General features: G+C 42.1%; 1 protein-coding gene across 2 annotated transcripts in view; it reads left to right on the forward strand.

Moving 5' to 3' along the window:
- The window catches only part of UBXN7 (UBX domain protein 7), a 78,707-nt gene that overhangs the window by 12,605 nt on the left and 48,058 nt on the right, over window positions 1-18,044 (forward strand). For both annotated transcript variants that reach the window (XM_025377442.1, XM_025377443.1), the window contains exons 2-3: window positions 12,808-12,955; window positions 17,466-17,533. In XM_025377442.1, the coding sequence (XP_025233227.1) occupies window positions 12,808-12,955; window positions 17,466-17,533 (216 nt within the window). The remainder of the gene's footprint in view (window positions 1-12,807; window positions 12,956-17,465; window positions 17,534-18,044) is intronic.

An 18,044-nucleotide genomic window follows, 5' to 3' on the forward strand; every position in this document is an offset into this window, starting at 1 on the left:
GTAATTGTTAAGTACCTCTCGGGTGTATAGGTAAAATGTGTAACTTCACTAAACTTGTTTATCACTGTTCCTTGCCTTACATCATTTAGCCCTCCTTACTTTTCACCCTCTTCCCTTTCAGTTAACCTTCACTTCTTCATATTCCTCTGTGTAGCTCAGTGATAGTGTTATTGGCAATTGCAGTAGGACAGTTCTATCCATTCCAGAAGTTTAACACTTTTAGTTGCCTTGCTGACAAATTACAGCAAATTGAGTGGTTTAACACACATTTATTCTGTCATGGTTCTGGAGGCTGGAAGTCTGAAATAAAGGTTTGAGTAGTCTTTTGGGGGACATTTTTCAGTCCACCACATCACCCCTGGCTTCTCTCCACAAAATTCCAGTAGTGTCCCCAACTCCCCAGGCATGAAACACCAAAAATGGTCTCTCATGTTACTGAATGCCTCCAGGGCTTCGACACTGAGAACCACCGGAACCTTTAATTCTCTTTCAGTTAGCTCCTGTTTCTAAAATGATTCACTAAGTGTTACGCTAAGAACAACTGATGATACAGGAACAGATGGCTTAGTTTGGCTTTATTTAAGAAAGTGAATGGTATACTTTGCTTCATGGACTTCTTTCTAGCACTACCTTTGTTCAGACTTACCAAGATTTAGCATGTGCTTCCTTTTTAAAAAATCTGCGTATGTAGTGGCACTTTTTTTGGAAAGCTCTTGCAGGTCACTGTCCTGACAGAATCCAAAGATGGAAGTCATCCTGTCACATTATTTATTTATTTATTTAGAGATAGGGTCTTGCTCTGTTGCCCAGGCTGGAGTGCAGTGGCGTGATCTTGGCTCACTGCAACCTACACCTTCTGGGTTCAAGTCATTCTCCCACCTCGGCCTCCCTAGTAGCTGGGACTACCGACGCCCACCACCAGGCCCGGCTAATTTTGGTTATTTTTAGTAGAGATGGGGTTTCGCCATGTGGGCCAGGCTGGTCTCCAACTCCTGGCCTCAAGTGATCCGCCCACCTCGGCCTCCCAAAGTGCTGGGATTACAGGCATGAGCCACCATGCCTGACCTCGGATTGTTACCAGTGGTATGGTAGCACCATCTCGGGAATATGCTCCCTAAAGGTTAGGTTCTCACGTTAAATGGTTGTGTGAAGACTGTAGAAAGGATGGCAAAATAGTCTTTCCCCATCCTCTAACTCTGGACCCTGAGTGTTGACATCATCTGCCCCAAAATATTACAGTTGTTATTTCCTTTACTATAGTTTTATTTGTTGTGCGTTGTAATGCCATTCGCTGTAGAATCCTTTTAATAAATTCTCTTGTAATGTTTAACTCTATAGACCTATGAATCTTAGAAATTTTAGAATACATACTGTACTTCTCTTTATATCAGCTTTTATATCAGCTCTCAATGCTTCTCAGTCACACTGGAGTGCTGTTACAGATTTCTTTGAAGCAGATCCCTTGCATGTATCATTTTGTTCTCTATGCATACCATTCACTTTCTAGTGTAACAGTTTTTTGCTGTCTTCATTGTACTGCTCTTAAAAAAAATGAGTGTTTAACTTGAATGAGACACATGTTCATAGCATCAGATGAGTGAGAAAAAGAAAAATGAGATGTCTTTCTCTGCCTGTTTACTGTCAAAAATGTATTTCTCCATAAGCTATATATATTCACACTTTATACGTCCATGTCATTTACATATAGAGTACTGTAAACTTGGGACTGTCTGTCCATCTCCCTCCCTCCCTTCCTTCTTTGTCTTGTCTTCTTTTCTTTCTTGAGACGGAGTCTTGCTCTGTCACCCAGGCTGGAGTGCAGTGGCATGATCTTGGCTCACAGCAACCTCTGCCTCCTGGGTTCCAGCGATTCTCCCACCCCAGCCTCCCGAGTAGCTGGGATTACAGACTCCTACCATCATGCCCAGCTAATTTTGTGTTTTTAGTAGAGACAGGGTTTCACATGTTGGTCAGGCTGGTCTTGAACTCCTGACTTCAAGTGAGCCACCGTGCCTGGCCAGTCTATTAATAGCTAACTGCTAATTGAGAGGTATCCCAAGTTCTTTAATGTGAATTTTTTTTTTTCTTTAAGAGACAGGATTTTACTCTGTCACCCAGGTTGGAGTGGTATGATCATAGCTCACAGCAGCCTCAAAACTCCTGGACTTAAGCAATCCTTCCACCTCAGCCTCCCGAGTAGCTGGGACTATAGGCACTTGCCACCACGCCTGGCTAATCTTTTTATTTTTTGTAGAGATGGGAGTTTTTTACCATGTTGCCCAGACTGGTCTCAAACTTGTGAGCTCAAGCAATCTGTCTGTCTCCGCCTTCCAAAGTGTTGGGATTACAGCATGAGCCACCACGCCCAGCTGAATTCTCTTTTTTTTTTTTTTTTTTTTGAGACGGAGTCTCGCTCTGTTGACCAGGCTGGAGTGCAGTGGCCGGATCTCAGCTCACTGCAAGCTCGGCCTCCCGGGTTTACGCCATTCTCCTGCCTCAGCCTCCCGAGTAGCTGGGATTACAGGCGCCCGCCACCTCGCCCAGCTAATTTTTTGTATTTTTTTGGTAGAGACAGGGTTTCACCGTGTTAGCCAGGATGGTCTCGATCTCCTGCCTCGTGATCCACCCGTCTCGGCCTCCCAAAGTGCTGGGATTACAGGCTTGAGCCACCGCGCCCGGCCTGAATTCTCTTAATTCACAGTAGCACTTCATGAAGTTGATAAATCCTCATTTTATAACTGAGGAAACTGATGCCTAGAGAAATTAGTAACTTACTCAGAGTCACACTAGTGAATGACAGAAGTAGGAGTCAAACCCAGGTTTATCTGAGTAGTTTCCAGGCTCTTACTAAATCATGTCTATTCTGTACTCCTTAGCATGAGTACAGAAGGGAATTTGAAGAATATTTTCTCTTTGTTACTGGGCATAAGACAGGGCAGAGGCAGGCCGGGCGCGGTGGGCTCACGCCTGTAATCCCAGCACTTTGGGAGGCCAAGGTGGGCAGATCACAAGGTCAGGAGATCGAGACCATCCTGGCCAACACAGTGAAACCCCATCTCTACTAAAAATATGAAAAAATTAGCCAGGCGTGGTGGCGGGCGCCTATAGTCCCAGCTACTCCGGAGGCTGAGGCAGGAGAATGGCGCAAACCCGGGAGGTGGAGCTGGCAGTGAGCCGAGATCGCGCCACTGCACTCCGGTCTGGGGGACAGAGCGAGACTCCGTCTCAAAAAAAAAAAAAAAAAAAAGGCAGGGCAGAGGCAAAGGTTTTTATACATTAATTTTAACTTCTTGCTGTGTCTGTGGCTCCAGGTGCTTAATGTCTTTTCATGCCCTAAGTTGCCCTCACGTGGTACTGCAGGCCTTTCTGACCTCGTCCCTGAAAGGCACTTGTGACACTAAAGCTACTTACATCCCTCTTCTTCTAAATCAACACCCTTTTCCTCTATGTATCAACTCTAAATTCATTGTTACTAGCTTCTAAGAGAAGGCAATATGATTGAATTAATTTAGATTATGAAATGATTGATACATCCTTAACCCTAGTAAGTCTTCATATTTTTAAAGAGGATGTTTGTTTACCCAAATTAATCTCTGAATTGGAAGTATTTTAGGCAGCATAATAACATGAAAAAAAAATAGGCACTTAGGAAAAGACTTTTGGGCTAGGCACACTAAAATGTTGACAGGCCTGCTGCTTGAGGATTGACTTCACAAGTTCTGATTCTCATCAGAACCCACAAATTCTCTAAATGGTTCCCCTGGCAGTGGCATTGGAGTTCTGGTAGGTGAAGGGTGGTGGAAAGGGTGGCAACAATATGCAGTGGCATTTTTAAGTTGAATTTCCTTTTTTTTTTTTTTTTTGAGACAGTCTTGCTCAGTCGCCCAGGCTGGAGTGCAGTGGTGTGATCTCAGCTCACTGCAACCTCCGCCTCCTGGGTTCAAGTGATTCTCCCGCCTCAGCCTCCCGAGTAGCTGGCATTATACGCTCCTACCATCGTGCCTGGCCAATTTTTGCAGAGATGGAGTTTCACCATGTTGGCCAGGCTAGTCTCAAACTCCTGACCTCAGGTGATCTGCCCCCCTCAGCCTCCCGAAGTGCTGGGATTACAGGCGTGAGCCACCATGCCTGGTATCCTATGACCAGATAAGTTTGTGAGTGAAAGTAGCCAGCATTGGTTGCTGTTACGGCAGAAGTGAGTTTAACTTCACCATCAACATGTTCTTTCTGCTTTTTTATGGTGCTGTAGTGCAGTATGAGCACTTAGACAAGAGCCACAATAGTGTAAACTTGGCCACTGAGTTCTCTGAAAAGAAAGTTTGGTCCATACCTTGAGAAGCTAGTTTTAGGGTTCATTGGGAGGCAGATGTTAACAGATTGTGCATCTCTGCTAGAACAAGCAGCCAACAGTAGTCTTCCTGTAAGAAACCTTTAATTTTCAGCTGCTGTCTAAATTAAAATGGTAGAGTACAGTAGTCACTGAACTTTTTTTTTTTTTTTTCCGAGACAGAATCTCGTACTGTCTCCCAGGCTGGAGTGCAGTGGCACGATATGGGCCCACTGAAAGCTCCGCCTCCTGAGTTCACGCCATTCTCCTGCCCCAGCCTCCCGAGTAGCTGGGACTGCAGGTGCCCGCCACCATGCCTGGCTAATTTTTTGTATTTTTTTAGTGGAGACGGGGTTTCACTGTTAGCCAGGAGAGTGTCCATCTCCTGACCTCGTGATCTGCCCGCCTCAGCCTCCCAAAGTGCTGGGATTACAGACGTGAGCCACCACGCCCAGCCTTTTTTTTTTTTTTTTTTTTGAGATGGGAGTCTCGTTCTGTTGCCAGGCTGGAGTGCAGTGGCGCAATCTCAGCTCACCGCAACCTCTGACGCCCTGGTTGAAGCGATTTTCCCACTTCAGACTCCCAAGTAGCCGGGATTACAGGCACACGCCACCACACCCAGCTATTTTTTTGTGTATCTTTTTAGTAGAGATGGGGTTTCACCATGTTGGCCAGGATGGTCTTGATCTCCTGACCTCGTGATCCACCCGTCTTGGCCTCCCAAAGTGCTGGGATTACAGGCGTGAGCCACTGTGCCCAGCCCCCTGAACTTTTATAGACTAGCATTTAAGAAGTATGATAATATGGCCGGGCGCGGTGGCTCACGCCTGCAATCCCAGCACTTTGGGAGGCCGAGGTGGGCAGATCACAAGGTCAGGAGATCGAGACCATCCTGGCCAACAAGGTGAAACCCCATCTCTACTAAAAATACAAAAATTAGTTGAGCATGGTGGTGGCGCCTGTAGTCCCAGCTACTCGGGAGGCTGAGGCAGGAGAACCGGTTGAACCTGGGAGACAGAGGTTGCAGTGAGGCAAGATGGCGCCACTGCACTCCAGCCTGGGCAACAGAGCGAGACTCTGTCTCAAAAAAAAAAAAAAAAAGAAGAAGTATGATAATACAACACAATGTAACTGGAGACAGTGTACAAATATTAGGGAAACACTGAAAGCCTCAGGTTTTATGAATAAGAATATGGTAGCATATGTGTCTTGAAATTGTTTATCAAATTTGTGCTGTTTTTGCCCGAAGAATTTTTATTTAGTTGCATAACATAAGGTTGGCTGTGGGGATATTAGAACTTTTCCTTTCCTTCAAAAAGTTGCATTTGTGTTTTTGTTTTGATATTTCATTTTTTAAAGTGTTTTGTGATATTTAGAATGTTAAATTTGTATATACTACAATTTAACTTTTGGTTCAGCTCCACTGAGAACTTAGGAAGAAGTAACTGGGATGACAAAAGTGAGATCTGGGCTAGTTGAGTGAGCTTTTAAAGTTTGAGAGACAGAAGAGCTAGCAGAGACAAGGGTAGAAATTATGACTCACTGGAAAAGTATATATTTGTTCCTGCTTCAGAGTGAGGAGGGAGGGGAAATGTTCAGAACGTAACAGAAAGGTGGGTGTTTGGTTTGTTGTCCCAACTGCTATCCAAATCATGCAAAGATAGGGCTTTATAAAGTCCTACCAAGGGAACTGCCTAGATGATGCCGGTAGGTCCATGTGGCTGAGGGGATGGTACAGAGGTGAGATGAGAGTAGAGGGATATAAAATGGGAGGGGTAAGGAACAAATTTTGTATGCAGCTTGAGAGGGATTAAAACTTTTCCAATCAGTAAGACAGAACCGTTGAAACAGGAAGATAGACAATTGAACTTACATTATTTTGCTGTGTTGGAGGTACACCTGGCCCTCCATATCCATGGGTTCTGTATTGGTGAATTTAGCCTGTGTATTGAAAATATTCAGGGAAAAGACCAGGTGCAGTGCAGTGGCGCATGCCTCGTAATCCCAACACTTTGGGAGGCCAAGGTGGGCAGATCACCTGAGGTCAGGAGTTCAGGACCAGCCTGGCCAACATGGCGAAACCCTGTCTCTACTAAACATACAAAATTAGCTGGGTGTGTTGGCAGACGCCTGTAATCCCAGCTACCTGGGAGGCTGAGGCAGGAGAATTGCTTGAACCTGGGAGACAGAGGTTGCAGTGAGCAGAGATGGTACCACTGTACTCCAGCAAAAAGAAACAAAATATTCAGGGAAACAGAAAACATTGTTGCATCTCTACTGAACACTTACAGACTTTTCTGTTTGTTATTATTTTCTACAGTATAACAACTGTTTACATTGTATTAGGTACAGTGTAATAGCATTTACATTGTATTAGATGCTATAAGTAATCTAGAGATGATTTAAAGTATAGATTGTTTGCAAATACTGTACCATTTTGTATGAAGAACTTGAACATTCTCAAATTTTGGTATTTGGGCGGTAATGGAACCAATGCCCCATGGATACCGGAGGGATGACATATTATATATCAAAGGGGGCCAAGAGGTGTGAGATACAGTAATTCATGTAAGAGATGTTGAGGGCTTGAGCTAAGACTGTGGCAGTGGACATGGGAAAGGCTGGATAGGAGTGTATTAACTAGAAGGAACTGTAGGCCTCTTTGGTTAACTGATGGGATGTTCACTTGGGGGAGTAAGTCTAAGAATGTTTCTCAAGTTTAAGTAATGTATGAAGCTCTTTGGAAAAACCTCCCTGGTCCTGTGTAACTTAAATTACCATATATGCCCCGATAAAAGGCAGACTCCAAATGAAAGGCAATTGTTTTTCTCTAATTTCCCAAAAGGGTGTTTGTTTTTTCAATTTTTATAATTGTATTAACATCTACATAACAAAATTTATCATTTTAACCTTTTTTTGAGACTGAGTTTCGCTCTTGTTGCCCAGGCTGGAGTGCAATGGAGTGACCTCAGCTCGCTGCAACCTTTGCCTCCTGGGTTCAAGCGCTTCTCCTCCCTCAGCCTCCCTAGTAGCTAGAATTACAGGTGCCCACCACACCCGGCTAATTTTTGTGTTTTTTAGTAGAGACGGGGTTTTACCATGTTGGCCAGGCTGGTCTCAAACTCCTGACCTCAAGTGATCTGCCCACATCAGCCCCCTAAAGTGCTAGGATTACAGCTGCGAGCTACCGTGCTTGGCCCATTTTAACCATTTTTAAGGGTACAGTTCAGTGGTATTAAATACATTAATAATGTGTAACCATTACCACCGACCCTCTCTATAACTCTTTGTCTTGTAAAGCTAAAATTGTATACCCATTAAACAATAACTCCCTACTCCTCATTCTACCTTCCTCCAGCCCCTGGCAACCATCATTCTACTTTCTGACTGTGATTTTTAGTGCTCTAAATATCTCACATAAGTGGAATCATACGGCATTTGTATTTTTGTGACTGGCTTATTTCACTTAGCATAATGTCCTCAAGGTTCATTCATGTCAGAATTTCTTTCCTTTTTAAGGCTCTATGATATTCCATTGTATGAATATACTACTTTAGTTTATCCATTCATGTGTTGGTGGGTACTTGGGTGGCTTCCATGTTTTACCTACTGTGAATAATGCTGTTATGAAAATGGGCATGTAAATATCTTTTTGAGACCCTGCTTTCAGTTCTCTGGGTATATCGCCAGAAGTGAAATTACTGGATCATATGGTAATTCTGTTGTTAGTTTTTTGAGGAATCACCATAGTTTTCCACCCTAGTTGTACCATTTTATATTCCCATCAAGAGTGCATAGTGGTTCCAGTTTCTCCACATCCTCACCCACACTTGTTATTTTTTGTTTTTTACTAGTAGCCTTTTTAATGGATATAACCTGGTACTAAAAAAACAGTTGACTGTCAACTATGTGCGTTTCTAGAGATTTAAGTGAAATGATCAGGTGCTTTCTTGGGTAATTTTTATTGATTTAACATTATTACACACATTGTATATTCATGCTTTTTTTTTTTGGAGATGAAGTCTCGTTCTGTCACCCAAACTGAAGTGCAGTGGTGTGATCTCAGCTTGCTGTAACCTCCGCCTGTTGGATTCAAGAGATTTTCCTGCCTCAGCCTCCCTAGTAGCTGAGATTTCAGATGCCTGCCACCATGCCTGGCTGATTTTTGTATTTCTAGTAGAAGACGGGGTTTCACCCTGTTGGCCAGGCTGGTCTGGAACTCCTGAGCTCAAATGATGCGCCTGCCTCAACCTCCCAAAGTGCCAGGTTTACAGGCACGAGCCACTGCACCTGGCTGCCTTTTTTCAGTCATATTTTATGAAATGAGTTTATTCAGTTGTTTTCATTTGCACCTTAAATATATATCTTTATCGGTTTTCAGAAAAGACTATAGCTACTCCATGTCATCTGCTAGTTTATTTGTTTTTGAGATGAAATCTTACTCTTGTGCCCCAGGCAGGAGTGCAACGGCTCACTGCAACCTCTGCTCCCAGGCTAAGTGATTCTTCTGCCTCAGCCTCCCGAGTAGCTGGAATTACAAGCGCCTGCCACCACGTCTGGCTAATTTTTGCATTTTTAGTAGAGAAGGGGTTTCACCATGTTGGTCAGGCTGGTCTTGAACTCCTGACCTCAGCTAATCTGCCTGCCTTGGCCTCCCAAAGTGCTGGGATTACAGGTGTGAGCCACTGTGCTCGGCCATCCGCTAGTTTTTTGAAGCATGTTATTTTCACTTCTTTTTAAATCTATCTTAAATCCATTAATCCAGCGTATCCATTTGCTATTTATTTCCAGAATGTAACCATACTGCTTTATAAATTAATTTTTAAACATAAGTATATGCACAAAGTACAAAATTAAATTGTTATGAAAGGGTTGCCAGTGGTTTTGACTAAGGCCTGCTCCCTCTCTCTCTAGTGTATAGCTAATGGGTTAAAGTACTATGAGATATCACTAAGTTTATCAGACATTGATCACATGCAAGCAAGCCTGATGCCAGGTGCTGGGAGATACTGAGGCAAGAAAACCAGTTCCTCTGTTCAAGAACCGTCTATTCTTTTAGGGGAGCCAGAAAATAAACCAGCATTTACTAGTAGTATATCCATGGATATAATAGAACGTTATCTCAGGGATGGGAATGGGCAGGTAGGCGAGTATACAAATGAACAAAGTAACATTTCTGTTGATTTCAGCATGCATGAACTAGATGAGGGGATGATGGGGAGGATAAGGGCATTCCAAGCAGGTAATGAATTTGACTATAGTAAACTATGTAGGATGAGGAAGAAGAAAGGCAAAGCCAGAGAAATAAGCTGAGGCCTGATCCAACAAAGGGCTTTCCAGATCATAAAGACTTGAATTTATACTGCAGGCATCAGAAGAAAGCCGTTAAGGGATTTTTTTTGTTTTTGTTTTTGTTTTTGTTTTTTTGAAATGAGGTCTCGCTCTCTTCACCAAGCTGGAGTGAAGTGGCACAATCTCAGCTCACTGCAACCTCCGCCTCCCAGGTTCAAGTGATTCTCCTGCCTCAGCCTCCTGAGTAGCTGGGATTGCAGATGTGTGCCAACACACCTGGCTAATTTTTGTATTTTTAGTAGAGACAAGGTTTCACCATGTTGGTCAGGCTGGTCTCGAACTCCTAACCTCCTAACCGCTTACTTTGGCCTCCAAAAGTGCTGGGATTACAGGTGTGAGCCACCATGCCTGGTCGCCATTAAGGGATTTTAAACAGGAGGATGATACAATGAGACTTATTTTGGAACACACCCTCTGCAGCAAGGTGGAAGATGGAATAATGATCAGTTAGGAGCCTGTTGAAGTAATTGAGGTAAGTATTAAGGATTTGCCTTAGAGACAGTAGTAGTACAGAAGAGAAAACAAATGAGAGACAGTAAGAGTAGAGTTAGCACTTCCATTTCTTGCAGTAAGGATAATGTAGAGTGATAACATGAATAACCCTGCTGCTGAGAAAAACAGTGCTGAAGAATGTATGTATTCAAAAAAATTTTTAAGGCCTAGTGTGGTGATTCACTCCTGTAATCCCTGCACTTTGGGAGGCCGAGGCGGGCGGATCACCTGATGGGCAGATCACCTGAGGCCAGGAGGTCAAGACCAGCCTGGCCAACATGGTGAAACCTTGTCTCTACTAAAAATACAAAAATTAGCCCAGCGTGGTGGCAGGCACCTGTAATCTCAGCCACTTGGGAGGCTGAGACAGGATTGTTACAGTCACATTTCCCATGTGGTCTTGAAAAACTTCCAAGTCAGAAATGTGTTTAAAGTGATCTCTGCTAGTGCCCGTGGGTGCCTTGAAAAGTCTGTCAAATCATATCCTCTTAGGATGAAATGTACCTTCAACCCAAGCTTCAGAATTCTGCAGATTAAAATGTCAAGGCACATGACATCACAGTAAAAAAAACACAAATCAGACAAAAACTGTGGCATAGTGAGCAAGATCCAGCAGAAACATGAGATAGTGACCTATAGAAACTGTAGAAATTTTGTATTTTCCCTTAGTGATTCCAATAAGTTTGGTTAATATGCTTGAAGAAATGAAAGATTGAAATAGGAGTATGAATTAAGGATCTCCAAAACATGATCAAGCAGATGAGGAAGTAAACAAAAACAGAACTTCCAGTTATAAAAAATTAGCTGAAATCAAAAGCTCAGTGAGCAAGGGAAGAAACAGATTGGCACAGCTAAAGGGAAAATGTGTGAACTCGAAATAGCATTGAAGAGATTAGCCACAATCCACATAGAGAGCTAAAGAGACAATACGCATGTGAAAGAAAGGTTGAGACATAAAGGTTAGAGTGAAGAGTTGTAACGTACATCTAAATTACAGAGGAAATAAGTGTGAATGGAGGGTGAGGCAGCGATCAAATAGAAATTGCTGCGACTTTTTCAGAATTGATAAAAGACAATCTTCAAGTGGTAAAAGTCCACTGAATCCCAGAGAGGATAAATAAAATCAGCCCTGACAAATCAGAGTGAAATTGCAGAAGGCTAAAGACAGAGGGTCTTAAAAGCAACTAGAAACAACAGATTGCTATAAAAACATTTTTCTGTAGTCTGGCAACTGATTTCCCAGCAGCAACAACAGAAGCCAGAGGACATTGGAATGCTGTCTTCAATATTCTGAGAGAAAATAGCTGTCAGCTTTGAAATGGAATACCCAGTAAAACTGTCAGGAATGACAGCGAAATAAAGACATTTTCAGGCAAAAACTTAAGAGCATTTACCATCAAGAGAAGGAGATTCTAAGGGATGTAATTCAGATAGAAGAAAAATCATCCCAAATGGAAAGCTTGAGGTGCTTTTTCGTGGCCCTAAAATGTTCAATTTACATTCTATCATTAGACATTTTTGTTGTTTCCAACTTTTCAATATAAACTGAAGCTATGCTGGACATGTGTATGAACATGTTTATGCATATAGTATTTTATGTAGATTTTATTTTATTTTGACTAGAAGCCGAAATTACTGAGTCAAAAAAGGAATGAGTATTTTTGTTTCTGGAATACATGTTGTAAAATTGTTTTCTTAAAGGACCTTACCAATTTACATTTCATTTAGCAGAGTCCGTTAGCTTTACTTTATTTACAAATGAGTTAGTTTGTAATAGGGACATTTTTAAATGATGAAGATTGACATTTCTTACCAGATTTTGACTTAGTTATGTCTTAGACAAAAAAATGTTCCTTCTCACTTGTTTGTCATTGGTATTAAAGATGCCTTTTTTTTTTTTTTTTTTTTTTTGAGACAGAGTCTCGCTTTGTTGCCCAGGCTGGAGTGCAGTGGCATGACCTTGGCTCACTGCAAGCTCTGCCTCCTGGGTTCAAGCGATTCTCCTACCTCAGCCTCCTGAGTAACTGGGATTACAGGTGCATACCACCATGCTTGGCACATTTTTGTTTTTAGTAGAGACGGGGCTTCACCATGTTAGTTGGGCTGGTCTCCAACTCCTGACCTCGTGATCCAGCCGCCTCGGCCTCCCAAGGTGTTGGGATTATAGGTGTGAGCCACTGTGCCCAGCCTGACGCTTTCTTTTTAACAGAAACAGAAATGCTAACTGAAATGTATTCTTTCTAACAAAGCATTTCTAACTTTCTAGAACGTAGTCTTTCATTTTTCTTTATCTTTTTTCAGCTTATTCCCAAATATATACTTTGGCCATTTAAATAAATGGCCAAAAAAAAAAAAAAAAAAAAACCAGAGGTGGCCAAAAAATGCTTTAGTATTTAGTTTTTGTTTTATTATGAAGGATGATTACTCTTTAATGCTTCTACATTCTTTTCTAGCTCTGTGTATTTCACTTCAAGAATGTGTGCATTTTTTTTCTAGCTCGGTGTATTTCACAAGAAATTCATTCTAAAAGGGAAAAATACTATTGATTTACTTGGGAATTCTAATACGAGCCGAAAAAAGAGGCTGTCTTTTTTTTTTTTTTTTTTAACGTTTTTCCTGTCTTTTTACTGTTTCAGGTGCAAGTGAAAGTGTAGGAAAACATATGCTTGAAGCGTGCAACAATAATCTGGAAATGGCAGTCACTATGTTTTTGGATGGTGGAGGAATCGCTGAAGAGCCCAGTACCAGTTCAGCAAGTGTCTCTGCTGTCAGACCACACACAGAGTACGAATCTAATGTGTATTGTCAGGAGCTATCCATTGCCTACATTAAGTAGTTGCGTTTTTATCAAAGCTAGGTCAATTCTCTGGTTTTGAAATAAATGAAAGGCTGAAAGCCTCTGAAAAAGTATGAAGTGGAAATTTTTGTAGTAACATACGTTCGATTCTTTAGATACTGTCTTGCCTTATTGAATCCTCAAAGGAACCATGTAGGCTCTGTGAAGTCGGGGAGGTGGGGTTGGTGGGAGTGTGTGGTGCTGCTCTGCTGGGATTGGCCCGTGGCCAGCAGGGCCTGTGTGCCTCATGGCAGCAACAAATAAACAAACAGAAACCTTATTGGATGGCATTATCAACATTTTACCAATAAGGAAGCAGAGGCATAGCTATTTCCCCAAGCTACACAGCATTAAGTAGCAGTAAAGCTCAGATTTCCCAATTACAGATTTTTCTACATTCACAGAAATGTTTTGAGTTGCCATGAAAAATGTTTGAAACTAGGCTGCGCATGGTGGCTCACACCTATAATCCCGGCACTTTGGAAGGCCGAGGCAGGCTGATCATGAGGTCAGGAGTTCGAGACCAGTGTGACCAACATGGTGAAACCGTGTCTCTACTAAAAAAAAATACAGAAATTAGCCAGGCGTGGTGGCGGGTGCCTGTAATCCCAACTACTCGGGAGGCTGAGGCACAAGAATTGCTTCAGCCCAGGAGGCAGAGGTTGCAGTGACCAGAGATCATGCCGCTACACTCCAGCCTGGGTGACAGAGCAAGACTCTGTCTCAAAAAATAAATAAATAAATAAATAAAAATAATATTGTGTAGAGTTTTTTCTGTTAATGTTGGCCATGTATTTCACTCCCAATATAGCTCAGACTTTTAACAGAAATCAGTATGAGAACCTAATACTTAAAAAAAAAGTCCAGGCGTGGTAGCTCATGCCTGTAATTCTAGTACTTTGGGAGGCCAAGGCAGGAGGATGGCTTGAGCCCAAGAGTTTGAGACCAGCTTGGGCAATATAGCAAAAACCTGTCTCTACAAAAAATAGGAAAATTAGCCGGGCGTGGTGGTGCGCAGCTGTAGTCCCAGCTACTTGGGAGGCTGAGATGGGAGGATCACATGAGCCTGGGAGGTTGAGGTTGCAATGAGCCATGATTGTGCCACTGCACTCCAACCTGGTTGACACAGAGTGACCCCCTGTCTCAAAAAAAAAAAAAAAAGATTAAAAACAAAATGGCAAATATTCATAGTTGATTTGGGAGAGCATATTTATCCTCATTGTATAAAACGTGTTTTCTCAATTGTGTTGAAAAATAGTTTTGGTAAATGAATATCTTTTCCTAATGAATTCCCCTATATATATTTTGGCTTAGATAGTTTGTATTGCTAGTTGATCAACATTCGATAATGGCTCCTAATTCCTAAAGTATGATTTTCTTTATTCACTTTTTTCTATTCCATCCTTCCATTCTTGGTAGCTGACAATCTTGGTACAGATACCCTCAGATAATGTGGTAATCAAGTCTTTTCATGTAAGGACAACTGTACTGCTTAATCCACCCCTCTAATTGATGCATTTAGTCAGATTAAAGTTTGTTTATAGAACAATTCAGTTGTCTGAGATTGAGACAATTGTGTGTGTGTGTGTATATATATATATGCTGTAAAGCGAGGTATAAGAATAATGGAAGGTTTTGTTTAGGTAGAAGTTTTCTTTCTTTCTTTTTTTTTTTGTTTTTTGAGACAGAGTCTCTATCGCTAGGCTGGAGTGCAGTGTGGTGATCTCGGCTCACTGCAACTTCCACCTCCTAGGTTCCAGTGATTCTCCTGCCTCAGCCTCCTAAGTAGCTGGGACTACCGGCACACGCCACCATGCCTGGCTAATTTTTGTATTTTTAGTAGAGACGGGGTTGCACCATGTTGACCAGGATGGTCCCGATCTCCTGACCTCGTGATCTGCCCACCTCGGCCTCCCAAGGTGCTGGGTTTACAGGCATGAGCCACTGTGTGTGGCCAGTTTTCTTTTTTTTTTTTTTCAGGCTGGAGTGCAGTGGTGCAATCTCGGCTCACTGCAAGCTCCGCTTCCCAGGTTCACACCGTTCTCCTGCCTCAGCCTCTGGAGTAGCTGGGACTACAGGCGCCGCCACCACTCCCGGCTAATTTTTTGTATTTTTTTTTTAATAGAGACCGGGTTTCAGCATGTTAGCCAGGATGGTCTTGATCTCCTGACCTCGTGATCCACCGGCCTCGGCCTCCCAAAGTGCTGGGATTACAGGTGTGAGCCACCGCGCCCAGCCAATGGCCAGTTTTCTTTTTTTTTTTTTTTTTGTTGAGACAGAGTCTCGCTTTGTCGCCCAGACTGGAGTGCAGTGGCCGGATCTCAGCTCACTGCAAGGTCCGCCTCCCGGGTTCACGCCATTCTCCTGCCTCAGCCTCCCGAGTAGCTGGGACTACAGACGCCCGCCACCTCGCCCGGCTAGGTTTTTGTATTTTTTAGTAGAGACGGGGTTTCACCGTGTTAGCCAGGATGGTCTCGATCTCCTGACCTCATGATCCGCCCGTCTCGGCCTCCCAAAGTGCTGGGATTACAGGCTTGAGCCACCGCGCCCAGCCCAGTTTTCTTAAGATAATTAGCTCTTCTTAAAAAAACACAGTCTTCTTCTGTCACTTAGGCTGGAATGTAGGGGTGTGATCTCTGCTCACTGCTCTCGATTCACTGCAACCTCTGCCTCCCGGGTTCAAGCAACCTGAGCTCCTCAAGTAGCTGGGACTATAGGCACATGCCACCACACTTGGCTAATTTTTGTATTTTTAGAAAGATGGGGTTTTGCCTTGTTGCCCAGGCTGGTCTTGAACTCCTGAGCTCAAGCAATCCACCTGCCTTGGCCTCTCAAAATGCTAGGATTGCAGGTGTGAGCCACCATGGCTGGCCGGCCTGTTTCCTTTTGATGAAAGGATTGACAGAGCTTCCTCTTATAGATGTATTGTCTGTTTCTTCAGATGATTGACATTTTGTGTGTGAGCACCAGGAAAGAGTACTTAACATAATTTTGAATTATCCTTTAGTCACGTGGTTTGTTGGAAATTTCTTTAACTGGTTGTTCTTTGATTACAGGATGTTATTGTTGACAAATGAGTATTCCTACTTCATTTCATAAAGGATGTTTTGGAGTTCCAACGCTTAAATATCAAAAACAAGGTCTTTAGTTGTTACTATTCAGAACACCTGAATGAAAACCATTAGGGCTAACATAAATTTATATGGAATTTACATGCTTATATAATACTTATTATAAGCAGGAAGATAATGAAAATTAGGAAGTTACTATTTGCTGTGAACATTAATCAGCAAAGTTCAATACTTGAGTTACAACTATAAAACTATTTCTTTTTCTTTTTCTTTTTTTTTAGAGATGGAGTCTTGCTATGTTGCCAAGGTTGGTCTCGAACTCCTGGGCTCAAGTGAGCCTCCCGCCTCCTCTCCCAAAGCACTGGGATTACAGGCATGAGCCACCATGCCCAACCTAAAATAAAGTGTTCTTTAAAGGCACACACCATTTTTACAGTGTATCTGAATGAGTTTTTTGTTACTGGAAGAGATGGATTATCAGTAAACTCTGTGAATGTAAACTTTGAAGAAAATAGGCTTTTAAAAGATGAGTAATTACTTTTTTTGTTCTGTATATTAGGATCTTTTTAGTAAATAATCCAAGATCATACCTGTTAGCCTCTTTCATAATTAGCATGAAATTCACTGCCTTTTAAAGTTTATTTTAATATGTCCTTATGATTTAATTATTCTTTGATGTAGTAGTAATGTGATATTGCTTCTATTAAGCCTATATTTTTCTATTCATTTCTGCCTGATTTTTTGGGGGAAAATTTTTTTCTTTTTTTCTGACAGAATTTAAGGTAGGAAACTTGAGAGGGAAAGGGAAATTGTTTTTATTTCTAAACCATTTGAGCTATATATTCCAGGTACTCATTTCCACTTGAGCTTTATGTGGAAACCATCTAAAACTCACTTATCAGCTGGATGCAGTAGCTCACGCCTGTAATCCTAGCATTTTGGGAGGCTGAGGTGGGTGGACTGCCTGAGCTCAGGAGTTCAAGACCGGCCTGGCCAACATGGCGCAACCCTGTCACTACTAAAAATACGAAAAAAAGTTAGCCAGGTGTGATGGTGCATGCCTGTAGTCCCAGCTACTAGGGAGGCTGAGGCACGAGATTTGCTTTAACTCAGGAGGTGGAGGTTGCAGTGAGTCAAGATCGTGTCAGTCCACTCCAGCCTGGGCGACAGAGTGAGACACTGTCTCCCCTGCCAAAAAAAAAAACCAACAAAATAACTTAAATTTATCATTATTACTGTGCTTCTAAAAGTCACTAAGTTAATTTGAATATATTCACAGTAATTACAGAAAGCAAACAGGTAGCAGAAATATTCACAGTAATTACAGGAAGCAAACAGGTAGCAGAAAATAGTTTTCATTTTTTATTTTCCCATTCTTTTTTAATAGAGAAGAAGTTCGTGCCCCAATTCCTCAAAAGCAGGAAATACTGGTGGAACCAGAACCATTATTTGGTGGTAAGTTCACTTTTTTCCCTTAGCTTTATTTGATTTTGTTCTTTAGGATTTTAATCAAACCATCAAAAGATGTGAAGGCTTCCTAGGAGACTGTTAGAAGTGTAGTGTCAATTCTTACCTTGTTTTTCTATAGTCCTGTCAAGAAGGTTGCACAGTTGACTCATAAAGAGTGAAGCAGATGTTTCAAATTGATATTTGTTGGAAAAGGCCAAAAGGAGGAATGTTAGCGAGAAGAATTGCTGCCTTGTAATGGGAATGCATAATGATAAAAAGTTCTGATTATTTTCCTTTTCTGGATACCTGCTTGACTGCCAAGTCCCTACTCTCTAGATAGGCCATACCTTCTCTCTCAATTTCTAGAAGTGCTAATCCTAATTTGAATGAAGGGCACCGTAACCCCTAATTCATGTAAAAAATTGGGATATTAGTCTGGATAGAGAATGGTGATAGAGAATGGGACATTTAATCAGATTAATTTATAGTTAAATAAGCACGTATTTCCCTTTTGTAA

This window comes from Theropithecus gelada, chromosome 2 (assembly GCF_003255815.1).
Source record: "Theropithecus gelada isolate Dixy chromosome 2, Tgel_1.0, whole genome shotgun sequence".
In the NCBI taxonomy this organism is placed as follows: Eukaryota; Metazoa; Chordata; class Mammalia; order Primates; family Cercopithecidae; genus Theropithecus; species Theropithecus gelada.